Below are 14,050 nucleotides of genomic sequence, written 5' to 3'. Positions count from 1 at the left end.
TTTTAATCGATGAAAATCACTTTCAGCTGGTGCATTGGTTTAGCACGGATGGTAAAAACCCAATTACTGACTGAGTTTTAAGATTGATGGCCGGATTGGCCAATTAAGTATAGGTATTCGCCTCTGGGTCACACAAGCTTAAAATCAGCCTGGGAAGCCTGCTCAGTCGAACACAGAGTTCTGGAGCCAGAATGCGGAGGAGTGAATGCTGTTTTTCAAAACAAACTCCGTGCACTTATTGCTCCCCATTTGCTCCCAGAACCAGTCTTAAAGGCACAGGACTCAATATGCAGCACAAACAGAAAAGACAGTTGGGGATACACGCATCATAAAGTCACCCTAGGACAGCTGGTGACATGCCAGTCTGTCTTTCAGAGAAGCACCTGCTCTTCCCTAAAATGAACAGGCTCTGTTCACGCATCAGCACTGCGCCACAGTTCAGTGGCATCTCAAAATAAGTGCCATGGCTTCTTCTAGCACAGCAAGACAACTAAGCAATACCAAAGAACACCCAAAATATCACCTAAAAAGAGGAAATTAATTCGAGGGCTGTTGAGTACAGATGGGTTGTGCCTGTGCTCTGATGCACTCAAGTGAGTTAGGAGGACCGTTCTGCAGGCTTGGCTCCAGCTGGGGCCTGAGGGCATCATGAGAGGCCCCTCTAGCAGGAAAGAAAGGCACAGCTGGTGCTCAATCCTTGCCATATCTTGCCATCTAGTGGCCTACCAAAACGCCAGTCCTCGGCCTCATAGCTCATGTCTTTAAAACCCTCATCCGGAGGGAGGGAGGGTACTGCAGGCCCAGGGAAAAGAACACTGAGAGGCAGGTTCTGCCCCTGCACAGGCGAGTCACCTCCGTCCTCCCCACCCACTCTCCTCTGCCCATTCTTTCTTCCTTTCAGAGGATGGTCAGGTGGCAGAGCTTTGGTCACTCATTGTGACCTTGTCTAGGCTGGAGAGGGCATTGAAGTTTTACCTTCGATGTTTCCTGAGTAACTAAGTTGGGGTTTGGCTAGCACCGAAGTGGAAGATGGTGGAATTTGGTCCTTGGTGCTACTGGGCTACAAGCCTCCAGGCTTGAAAACCTTGATGTGGCCAGCCTGACTATAGGTGTGCTCCCAGCCATTCCCCCATGGCAGCAGACAGGTAAAATTCTGGCATACACCAGGCAAAAATTTCCTGGTGTAGGCAATGCCCCCTGTGTGGCCTTCCTTGGTATTTGACATCTATCTGTTCTGTAGCATCTGCTCTTTCATGAGATTTTACCATTGCTTAACTATTTGGGAATAGCTATTAGATTAGGAGGGTGAACTCAGATGTTGAGATCAGTTACAAGAGCAAATGCAGGTGAGTGCACTGGCCTGACAGTTCACTAAATCCCGCATCTGTGGGAAAAAGTTGTTTTATCTGTACACTTTGGGTACAATGAAAATATTTCAAGTGTAAACTTCAGAGTATCTTTTTTTTCCCCTGCAAGCAGATTCAGGTTATTGGGGTTTTTTTTAGTTAAAACATTTCCCAGAGGAAGTATGATGCTTTGACACATTCATCCAAAAATTCCCTGCAAGTAGAGAATGAAAGGCAATAGTATGCTTTGAAAGTCTGGTACTTTCCACCTTACCTTCCACAGTAATCAGATAGAGTAAAACCAGGAGATTGCTTTGTCTTTTTTCTTTAGATCCTTTACCATCCCCCACACAGAGAAACTGGAGTGCATCTATGTCCTAGGGTGACTTTATGATGCTTGTATCCCCAGTCGTCTGTTCTGTTTGTGCTGTATATTGAGTTCTGTGCCTTTAAGACTGGTTCTGGGAGCAAGGAGAAGCACAGAGTTTGTTTTTAAAAAACTGCCTGACTGCCTGACTCCTCCACATTCTTCTCCGGACAGGGTGTTCGGCAGAGGCTTGGAGAGACTGCAGGACAGAGATCTTTTTGCTTTTAGTTAGTTTCAGCTAGCTACGGCAGAGAAGTTCCCTGGATTTTTTTTTTTTTATCGTTTTCTTTTTATATTTTTTTTTTTTTATGGGGGGGGTGGTGTTACTGTTTAAACCTGCTCTAGACTGAAAACCCAGGGGAGCACTGGGGGCTCGCACCTGGGGCCTGGACCTCGCATTTTCCAGCAGCGCTGGAGAGACTGGGACTAATAAAAGACTGAGAGAGGGCCGAGCTACATGACCCGTTCTCTCACTCTCAATGACAGGTGTCTGCTAAGGAGGGTAGGAGCCCCCTCTGAATTATTATAATTTTGAAATTAAGGAGCTCTCAGGCAAAGATATGAGAATAGGAATAACCGTTCTTTTCTAGTATGTATAATAAAGCAAACAAACAACTACAGCATTAACAACAAACAGAACCACAAACGCAGTGACCCCTTCTCGACTTTCCCCTTGGGTGCAGTTCCGGTCACAGCCGGCAGGGGCGCTGGTGGCTCCCGGCGGGCAGGGCAGGTGCGATGATTCCCCCACGGCTGCAGGGGGCGCTGTGCCGTGAGCCCAGGGAGCACACAGTAATGGTGGCTCGGCCAAGAGGGGAAGGGATGGAAGAGAGGCTTGGCTTCACTAAACCCTGGGGCAGTCGATCCCGGTGCCCCAGCAGGACTCTCCGAAGCAGCAAGCTTGGCCAGCAAGACGCATCAGCAGGCAGGTTGTGCAAGGGCTACAGTGCAATGAAAACTCAGAGCAGTGCTGAAGAAACAGTGTGAGGTGAGGAAGTGGCGGCTGGGCTCTGACCAGGACAGGGAAAGGCGAGCTCAGGATCCTGGACACCCAGGCGGATGGTAATAGGTCCCTCTTTTAGTGAGGTAGGGTGTTAATAAGGTCCCAGTTCAGTGGCTGCTCTCACAAGCAGAAGCTCACCCCACAGCAGAAGCAGCTCTGGGCCGAGATCCAGTGGCAGCAGCAAATTCCCCTCTCCAAGCAGCAGCTCTGACCATCTTCCTCCAAAGCCCAAGAGAGAGAGCCAGCAGCTGCCTGTCTTTTACCAGCCCAATTCTCCCAATATCTTTGCCCTCAAAGAGAAACTCCCACATAAGCGAAGTGCAACCAGATGCCCTCCTCCCCTGAGCTTGATCACTTCTTTTGTTTTCTTAAGTACCCAGTTCTTAGTGTTTCCTAGAAACTTATGGGGAAAAAATCTGTAAGTAAAAAGGAACAAAAGGAAAGAAACCGAACCCCCAAGATAATCCACCCCAATTTTTTTTCCCATACTAACATGTTACATCAAATTTAAACCTTTAAATTATATACATACATGCACTAGTTTAATTATATACATATATACATGCAGATACAGATACAGGCACAGTGTCATGGGTAGTTCACTCTAAAACAAGGTCCCCTTGAGGTATGCATCAGGTCTCTCTGTCCTTTTGCATCACACACCAGGTGCAACCTCGTCCCTGAGCAAAGAAAACCCCATGGATGGGATTGTCTTTGCTGGAGGCAGAATTAACCCAAAAAGTTTTTTCTCAATATACTTCGCATGTGTACCACTGGAACCTTATCTCCATCTCTTGTTCTCAGGGGCTCATGTTGGGCAGGACCTACTCGGCTGGTAGAACCTCAGGTGTTCACTAACCATGTGGCCTTTGCTAAATTAATCTCCCAGTTCTTGAAAGTCTCTCCACCCAGTGCCCTCAAGGTGGTTTTAAGCAGGCCATTGCACGCTTCAACTTTCTCAGCTGCTGGAGCATTATAAGGAATATGGTACACCCACTCAATGCCATGTTATTCTTGAAATGAGTCCCATTATCAGAGTCAGTCCTCTCAGGGGTACCATGCCGCCACAGGATTTGCTTTTCTAGGCCCAGGACGGTAGCATGAGGCACAGGGTAGGTCTCCAGCCATCCAGTGATGGCTTCCACCATGGTCAGTGTTATGGACAATTAATAGCCAATTTGATATAAAGTAATTTTATTCTGCCATTTTTAAAAACAATCTGGGACAGCCACAATAAAAGAGACAACCTTGATCCCCGGCTATCAAAGTTGGGTGAACGCAGAGACAGCCACAACTAAACCAGTCCTCCCCATTCACAATCCCTTAGATTCAGCGAGCAGGTTTTATACAGTTTTTCTTCCCTGAGGCAGTTTTACTGTTAGTTCGTTTCTGCTGTGCATGTTCATGTATTTTCTTTCTCTGGCCCTTGGCTCTGAATGCTTCCTCCTGGCAGAATCAAGCGCTTGAATGGGGTTCTGAGAAATCGGCATTGGGATGCTGATAGTGACACCTCGGGGTTTCCCACCTCTAGACTGGTATCATGTGTTAGTCACGGGAGAAGGCAGTGGACCCTCCCTTGATGGATGAGACATCTCCTGTTTGGCCATTCCTTTCGGTTGTTAATTTGGACTTCACCCTGCAATTGTCTGGAACCTCTACAATTGCAAATTAGTTTCGGCAGCCAGAAATGTACCCACAGTATTTGGAAACCTCTGTTTGCAATACAGTTTATAGGTTATAACATACAACACACTTAAAACACGAATTTATCTCAAAACATATATCACAGTCCCCCCGCCCTTTCCATAAACACATTAAATTCATGGGGTTTTTAATATTCCTTACAAACTGTTCCAATTTCTATATTCTACTAAACAACTAACAGCACTTTTTATACCTTAGAGTGGTGATAAGTTATTTTTTTTAGTCATCCTCAAATTTGCTATAGTCATTCCATTCTTCCTGTGATATCTCGCAGTATTTCTGGTAGACAACATTTTCCTCCTTTATTTTTTCCTCAAATTTCTCTAAAGCTTCTGCCACTTTATTAGCCTCCTCCCTTCCCTCCAATTTCATTATCCTGGATACCTCAGGGATCTGACCAGTTTTTTCAACAGCAAGTTCTCGGTCTGTGGGTAGGGCTGCAATTTGCATGCCCTGTACCAGAGTCAATCAGTCAAATAAGACAATAAAGCAAGGCAGAAATATTATTCCAGCAATGGAACATAATATAAAGAATGCCACTTTTTTCCACCAGGCTCCTTGTCCAAACAACTGATCCCACTGTTATAAATGAAAAACGCTCCAATTCATTAATTGAAGGAAATTTATTTTAAAAATGTCCAAATAGAATTTTAGAGAGCAACAACAACAACAAAAACACTATCAAAAAAAAGAAAAAAAAAAAGGGGGTCAGTGCTGAACCCGGGTGTCGGTGCTGGGTGAGACACAGGTTTGCCCGCTGCAGCAGAGGGTCTCCTGTGCTCCACACCGACTGTCCTGTCTGAGCAATTTTTATACGGTTTTTTTCGCCCGAGGCTGAGTCCCTTTTCTTCTGTTTCAGACTACACGTGTTCATGAGGAGTTCTTTCTCTGTGGCAAGTTGAACAAAACACGTCCGGAGAGTGATGAGCACCCGTGATAGTGTTCCCGGAATCCGGCATTGAGATGTACCTCTCTGATGGCCCTGGTTAACTCAGTCTCCGGATATTTATCACATACTCATCGCCCGGGCGTTCCTGGAATCACCTTGATGGATGATCCATCTCCGAGCTGGCCACACTTATTTTATGGTAAATGAAGTCCTTCCTCCTTTGTCCAGGTGGTTTTGACATTATGTTGCAGTCTCTGGCTTGTGAGTTTTAAAACTTAAAAGAGCATATTTTAACAGTACATAAAAATATATATGACAGTTTTATTTGCACAAATTATCATATACACATATAACAATCCCTCCCCTTCCACATAAACATATTAATTCGTGCTTTCTGTACCTTCTACACAACTAGTTTTACTGGTGCTTGATACTAATTATCTCATTTCTCAACCTTTAGTTACTTTAAGGCTCATTATCCCAAACTTCCCCCGGAATTCCCTGATACAATCTGTAGGCCTCTCCTTCCCCTTTTATCTGTTCCTCGAATCTAGCTAAGGCATCTGCTGCTCTATGGTGTCCGTTTTCCCCTCCCAGTTTCATTATTTTTGATACCTGATTAGTTTTTCCCCTAGCACATTCTGGGTCTGTGGGCATAGCTGCTATTTGCACGCCCTGCACTACAGAATGTATCAGCCTAATAAAACAAGGTATCAAGCAGGGTAGAAACATGATCCCAGCTAGTGAACATAATATAAAAAATATTACCTTCTTCCACCATGCTCCGTTGAACAGCTGATCCCACCAGGATGCTTGGAGTATGGAGTTCCATTTTTGTACCGGAACATGTGCTACTGTAATAAATGATCAAGCCCAACTTCGTGAATCAAAATATAGAGTTTTATTTCGAGACTTAAATTCAGTCTCTAACAGCCACAATTAAAAAGGAACAGTGTCGAACCCGGGGTTTGGCACTGGGTGAACACAGAAACGGACTCTATCGCTCCAAATCTCTCCTGTTCACGAAGTGTGTCCCGAGCTGCTAGTTTTTATACAGTCTTTTGCTAAGGATGAGGAGTTGCTTCACTCCTCCTGTCCCCTCTGCTTCATCAGGTATTCATGTCCAGGTCTCCGGTCAGTTGAATAGATTTCCTGTGGTGGAACAATATCCTGATTGCTTTCTCCGGAGTGGTGTTTAGAGATGTAGAACTCAGCTGGAGCAGATAAGATACCCATCTGGTGTTGATCGCTGTGTCGTTAGCAGGTTCATCTCTGGGGGGGACACGTCTTATCTGGTTACTCCTTCTATTCACTGAGTAAACAAGTGTTCTGATGGTTTCCTGGCAGAAACCCCTCATTTCTCAATCCTTTGTGTCCCCCTCACATTCTGTTTCTCAAATCCCAAGTACATTTTATATTTTACAAAGTTTAATTCAGACCGAACGCGAATTAACTTTATATTACATATCACAGTCCTTCCCCTTCTATATAAACACATTTAATTCATGTTCCTGTTATTGCTTTTTTTTCTTTTTGACAAAAAAAAAAACCTTAACATAAACCTAATGAACAAAGAAACACATCACCTTTTTTTACACATATTTCTTAAAAATCATTTTTATAGTCATCCCACGCTTCTTCTGATGAATCACAATATTTCCTACACTCCTCTTCTCCTTCTTTTACTCGGGCCTCAAATTTGGCCAAAACTTCTGCTGCCCTGGTTCTTTCCTCATTCAATTTCATGATTTTTGATATTTTAATGGTCTTGCCAAGGCCCCCTGTGGCTAATTCTGGATCAGTGGGTAACGCTGCAATTTGCATACCTTGTACTACCGTGTGTATGAGTCAAATGAAACACGGTATTAGACATGGTAGAAAGATGACTCCTGCCACTGAACATAAAATGAAGAAACCCACTGTCTTCCACCAGGCCCCAGTCCCAAACAATTGGTCCCACCAAGAGGCTTGGGAGGATTGAATTCCACTTTTGGACTGGGACATGTGCTACCTTCTTAATTTCAGCTGTAGGCCTCTGATAGTTTCTCCATAATCATCTATTTCTATGCAACATTCTGATTCATTGAATCAGACCCCAAGAATTCCCACAGACCCCTCCTTCTTCTGCTAGCAAATAGTCCAGCACAATCCTATTCTGATAAACGAAAGCTCTCATTTGTGAGTGTTGCTGGGCCAGTAACTCTAATGCGTCCAAAGTGTGATTTGAGACTATTTCTACCACGGCTTGCAATCTGATTAATCTATTCAGTAAATAGGCTGGGGTTCTGTAACCCCAACTCCCATCCTGGGCCCAAGTTGCAGGGCCATATTATTCGTTCAGCAGGCCATTCCTCGCTTCCCCATTTTTGGTTTCCTCCTGCATTCGGGAGTTCTCTTTTAATTCTCTTTTCTGTCTGTTCAGAGTTTCACATAGTGGGGCACCTAGTAGGTTGCTTTCTGATTGGGGCAGCGTGAAAAAGGAAGGTCTGATCATCCCTAAAGTGCGAGACCCCTTCCATCTGCGGGGTAGCTCACTATAGGCCTTCTTCCCACATACCCAATAAATTCCACTTGGGGCTTTCCATTTAATCTCTGTGCTTTTGGGCATTTCCCAAAAATCTTTTAGGTTCCCCAAGGATTGGTAGGGGTTGGCTCCAGCAAGTTTATTCCAGCATAACTCAATTGCGTTAATCCAATCACGTTCTTTTCCCTTCTTTTTACTCCAATATCCTGTATGTGGTTCAGGTTGCCAGTTCCTAGTTTTGTTATTAGAATTGACACCCAGGGTGAATATGCAGGGCGTATATTCCACTATTTCGGTATACCTATTTCCCTCTCTATTGATTCACATTGTCCCTATTATTCTTTGGTCTAAGATCCACCCTTCAGGCCGTGATATAGTTTTTATCATTTGATTGTCCCATTTTAGAAACTGTTCTGGAGCCAAACTCTCACCTTTCCAGGGCCATTTCCTCTGCTGATTTTAGTCCCTCGCAAATCCAACAATTTGACAATCCTAATTCAGTGGCAATTTCCTGCATTAGCTCTGTAAAAAGATTTTTACTAGAGGCCGGCAAACCCCAATCACTATACTGTTTCTCTAATTGTTTGTATTGTTCACTCAGTGTCCTTATTCTCTCTTGTTCCATCCTCTTTCTTTTTGCCTCTGACTCCCGTCTTTTCAATTCCTGAGCCACTTTCTGTATTTTGTTTTCTGGGTCCATCCCTTCCTCATTCTTGAAGAAGCAGAAAGTTCCTTCTAGCTTCAAGCAAACCCTTTCATCATTTTCATTTAGCAGATCTAATATGATGGGCCCACTGTTTAGGGAAGCTGTATTAAGTTTCACATTATTCCCTACCCAATAGGTTTTTCCATTCATCATACACATTCCTAATTTATTCTGATCGTAACATAGTTTGTTCACCTGGAAGTACACCACAAAGGTGGATTCTTTCTTGCCCCTAACCCACACTGTTTTATTACATTTATCACAAATAGGGTTTATGGGCATTCTGCTTATATCCCGGTTTTTCCAGGCCTTCTTTTCCCTTGATGCCTTTATTGAGCTCTCATTCCTAGATATTGCTACCGGGTCAATGTATATGGTTCCTTCCTTTAACCTACATATTTTGAACCAACTCCTGTTGTGGTTACAAAGCCCCATTCGCCGAATCCCTGGGCAATCAAAATGTACCCGAAAAGTTACGTTCTGGCTCAAGGCAGGCTCTCTCTGAGCCTCTTTCAGGCACTGTCTTTCCTGCCCCATTTGTCCCTTAGGGCTGGGGAGGCCACTCATGTGGCACACGACTAGGCTCAGGACCACTAGGATTACCCATAGGTGTACCCCTCTGCCTTTGCCTCTGCCCGCTGGGTTGCCACCAGCGGCGAGATAATCCATCTTCTCGGCAGCAAGGGTATTCTTCCGGGCCTCCATAGTCTGTCCTGTTAGCATACCGCCTTTTATAAGTGCCCCACCTGGCCAATTTTATTTGTGCTGCTATACAGGGTACTTTGACCGCCCTCCTACACTCAATTGCCAAAGGTTCGGCTTTAGTATTTAGTTTCCCCCTTAACCCGTCTCTGAATATTAGGAACCAGTCTGGAGAATCTAATTCCAATATACCTCTCTCGGTGGCAAGGGCTAGGAAAGAGCTCGTTAGCTGCCTCTCCTTCTCTAAACAGTTTTTACACAGGCCCCAAGGTCTGAACCCTCTGAAACAATGGGCTACCCAAATCTCTTTACAATAACCACACTTAAAATGAATGAAAGGACAACAGGTACACCCGACTTGAAGACAACTTATCGTATGCCCGTCGGTCATCGAGTCTGTCTGTGGATTCTCAACTTCAGGTCTCCTGGCGATGAGGTTACTCTCCACTCCGGAGTGCTGTCTCGTTGTTCGACCTTTTTCACCCAGGAAGCGCATGTCCAGCCTTTTTCCGCAGTCCTGACAGCAGTGTCTGTGGTCAGGAGGACGAGGAAAAGTCCTTCCCAATGAGGAGTTAATGGCGTTTCTCTCCACGTCCTGATTAACACTTTGTCTCCCGGCTGGATTTTATGGATGGCAAATCCTAAGGGTGTACTCTGTGATATCAGCCCACGCTTTCGAAGCTCCTGTAAATTGTTATTAATTGATACAAGATAAGATTGTATCTGACAATCCTCAACCCGAGGATGTCCCACTGGCATTCCATGTTCATATGGCATTCCATAAAGCATCTCAAAGAGAGATAACCCTGTTCCTGAGTGGGATTGAGTCCTGATGTTTAAAAGTGCGAGGGGGAGGCACTTCACCCATGGCATTTTGGTCTCAAGCATAAGTTTTGATAATTGAGCTTTTAATGTTTGATTCATTCTTTCTACCCATCCCGAGCTCTGGGGGTGCCAGGGCGTATGATATTCCCACTGGATTCCTAGGACATTTGCCAAATGTTTTATGATTTTGGAGGTGAAGTGCATCCCCTGGTCTGAATCAATGTAGTCTGCGATCCCGTATCTTGGTATTATTTCCTCCAGTAGTTTCTTAGCAACCACTTGGGCGGTGGCCCGAGGACTAGGGAACGCTTCTGCCCAGTGGGTTAGCTGATCTACCATTACCAATAAATCTCGATGCCTCCCAATTTTTGGTAATTCAGTAAAATCTACCTGGATTCTTCCGAATGGACGGTATGCTAAAGGACGTCTCCCTGGGGATACCTGCCAGGTCCTAGATCTGTTTGTCCTCTGACATGTCATACATCCTTGGACCTCCTGTTTTGCTATTTCATAGATTCCCTTGCACCCAAAGAACTTAAAAAATTGTTCAGCCAGAGCTTGTGCTCCCCAATGGATCTGCAAGTGCAGCCTTCTCAAGATTTTTCTAGCATATTCCTTCGGTATTAATTCTCTACCATCTGGTAATTTCCACTTCCCATCTTCTAATATCCCTCCTATCTTTTTGTATTCCTCAACCTTCTTTTCGGAGGGACAGGGAGGGAATTCCTGGGTTTCACCTTCTCTGGTTTCTGGAATATTTAGGGTTAGGAGTGCTGCCCTCTTTGCCTCCTAATCTGCCAGTTGTCTATTTTCTCAAGTTTCCTCCTTATGTTCTCCCATGATTTGGCCACAAATTGGGTTTTCAGGAGCACTTCCCCAATGGGGGAATTCGGGTCTGTCCCTGAGTACATCTGCAAGCTTTTTCATAGTCTATCTAACTATTCTGTTGGTGTTTCATCTTTCTTTTGGCATTCCCCAAACACCCTGCTGACCTTTTGCCCCCTTGGTACGGCTTCCCGTATGCCCTGGATTATAATGTGTCTTAGATCTATCATATTTCGCCTGCCTTCCTCTGATTGAGCATTCCACGCTGGACTTTGGCTAGTTCATTTCTGTTCCCCTGATGCCCCCCGGGGGTTTCAATGTTCCCAGTCTCGAATGCCAGCTTGTCTTATCATTTCCCTTTCCTCATTATTAAACAATGACCGCAATATAGAGGTTAAATCCTCAAAGGTAAAAATACTATTGCCTAAAAATTAATCCAATCTCTCTGCAACCCCAAAAGGATCACCCATCAGTCGGCCCATTTCTTTCTTAAAAGCTCTCACATCCCCGGTGTTAATTGGCATGTTCACATAACCAATAATCCCTGGTGCAGTAGGCACTTCCCTTAAGGGGAAGAGATTATGCCTCTCCTCTTCATTCTCACTATTTTCATCATCTACTTTCCTAGTCTTATGCCGAGTTCTGCTGGCTAGGGGAGAGCTCACTGTAACCTGCTTTCTGGTTTCCATTGGTTGTGGGGCCAGCTGGGGCTGGGGAACAGGCGGCGAGGGTGCGGAGACAAGTGCCTGCGCCAGGGAAGGTGGAATTTCTGGTGGCTGGGAGGTAATCAATGACGAGGGGGGTGCGCACAGACTTGTGGGAGCTGTAGTCCCGGAGGTTGCAGGGGCGGGATCTCTGGGGGTTGAGGTAACAGGAGCGGGGGTTGCGGGGAAGTCGGTGGAGAGGGCGAAATGGGGGTCTGTGCTGGCGGGATTTCTGGGGGCTGTGGTGAGAGTGGGGGTGGTAGTTGTGAAAGAGCCTGCGAAACCTGCAGGGGACTCGCAGCGGGGGCTAGAGCAGGTACGGGCTGAAGCACAAGCCACGGAGGGGCCTGGGCTTGCATAGGTTGCAGCGTGGGCATAAGATATGGAGGCGGGAGATGGTCTAAGGGGTCCCATGTGTCCCTCCGGGTTGCGGTTCCCTTTTTAGCTTTTGTTATAAATAAAATCGACCAAATTTAAAGTATCAAAATTTAGAATTTTATTGTGAGACAAAATATCAGTCTCGGAAAGCCACAATTTAAAAGGACAGCGCCGAGCCCGGGATCGGTGCCGGGTGAACACGGATAACAAGCTCTGTCAGCCTGGTATCCCCCCAAGTTCACAATTTCTGGTCTCCGGCCACCCCTTTTTATACACAAGATCGCGGAGTGAAGTCCGAAATTCTGACGTTATCCTCTCCGAGGCGTCTTCATTAATTATTCAAGTCCTGGTGTCGGAGGTCTGAATAGACCGGTAGGGTGGAACAATGCCGTTGATGGCCGAGCCCGGGTGTGTCGTGTATATGTTAATTTCGGCGGAGACGAGTAGAGATATCCATCTGAAGTGATTATCTTGGTCTCTGGACTTGTATCTTCTTCTTCCGTGGTTTTTTGTTTCTTTTCAGGGATTCCCGGCAGCAATAGTTTCAAGGCCCCCTCCCTGGTAATTCCAGTCATACTTTCCTCGTGTCCCTCCTGTGCTTCCCAAGCCAGGAAATTTTCTAATTTTTGGTTTCTACATTTTACCCTTACTTATGTTCATTTGAGCACATCTTTAACATTCATATTTTATACAGTTCAACATTTACCTTTTATAATTTGATAACACGAATTAACTTTAGCACATTTATCACAATCCCCCCTCTTCCAAATTCACCAATTTAATTCGTGTTCTGGTTATAGTCTTTTTTCTCTGTCAAGATAAAAAAGCCTCTTAACCATTATTCTGTTAACCTTTCCCCTGTCGTTTTGTTCCAATATGTTCTCTCTATGTTTCCTTCCTGTATCTGGGCTTCAAATTTCTCTAATACCTGGGCAGCAGTACTCCTTTCCTCGGTTAAGTTCATAATTTTTGAGGTGGCTTTTCCTTTGGCTAATCCCCCTGAAGCTAATTCCGGGTCCATAGGAAGGGCTGCTATTTGCATTCCCTGGACTACGGTGTGAATTAGTCTTATTAGGCAAGGTATTAAACAAGGTAAGAACACTAACCCAGCCACTGAGCACAGGATAAAGAACCCCACCTTCTTCCACCAATCTCCTGTTCCAAATATTTGATCCCACCATGATGCTTTTAGGATCGAATTCCATTTCTGCACTGGGACGTGCGCCACTTTTTTAATTTCTGCAGCCAAATCTCTGATAGTTTCTCCATAGTCATTGATCTCGATACAGCATTCTGAGTCATTAAACTTCCCACACACACCCCCTTCCTCTGCTAATAAATAGTCCAGAGCTATTCGATTTTGGTACACAAAAGCTCTCATCTGTGAGTGTTGTTTGGCTAACAATTCCAGGGCGTCTGAGGTGTGGTTAGATACTAATTCTACTACAGCTTGTAACCTAATTAGTCGGTTCAACAAGTATACTGGGGTTCTGTATCCCCAACTTCCATCCTGTGCCCATGTGGCTGGACCATAGTATTCTATGATGCGTTCTGCAGGCCAATCTTCCTCTCCCCATTTCTGATTCCCTCCCACTTGTGGGAGTCCTTTCTTTACCTCTCGCTTTCTCCTGCTGAGGGTTTCATACAAAGGAGCCCCTAGTAAATTGCTACCAGTTCTGGGGAGTGTAAAGAAAGAGGGTCTAATCATACCTAGGGTACAGGACCCTTTCCACTTCCGGGGCAGTTCACTGTATGCTCTTTTCCCACAGATCCAATAAATCCCGCTGGGAGCTTTCCATTTAATATCTATATTTTCCGGTTTGTCCCAAAATTCCACCAGTTCAGTTAAGGAGTAATAAGGGTTAGCGTTAGTGAGTTCATGCCAACAGAGTTCAATTTCCTCTACCCAGCTACACTTTTCTTGCTTTTCCTTTCCCCAGTACCCATTTGGGGGTTCTGGTTGCCACATTTTGGATCTATTGTTGGAATTTACAGCTAGAGTGGATAAACAAGGAGTGTATCCCACTACATCACTGTAAACATTCCCTTCTCTACTAATACAGATTGTCCCTATTAC

The 14,050-nt window shown here is 45.0% G+C and overlaps 1 protein-coding gene across 1 annotated transcript in view; it reads left to right on the top strand.

Annotated features, from left to right (window-relative positions):
• Positions 1–1,131: 1,131 nt before the first annotated feature.
• LOC120747578 (nuclear mitotic apparatus protein 1-like) overlaps positions 1,132–14,050 on the top strand; it is a 26,969-nt gene continuing 14,050 nt past the window's right edge. The window contains exon 1 of the mRNA XM_040053590.2: positions 1,132–1,145. Within this exon, the coding sequence (XP_039909524.2) occupies positions 1,132–1,145 (14 nt within the window). The remainder of the gene's footprint in view (positions 1,146–14,050) is intronic.

Source organism: Hirundo rustica, chromosome 2 (assembly GCF_015227805.2).
Source record: "Hirundo rustica isolate bHirRus1 chromosome 2, bHirRus1.pri.v3, whole genome shotgun sequence".
NCBI classification, from domain to species: Eukaryota; Metazoa; Chordata; class Aves; order Passeriformes; family Hirundinidae; genus Hirundo; species Hirundo rustica.
Note: the sequence above shows the minus strand (reverse complement) of the source record. Positions and strands in the feature narration are given on the sequence as shown.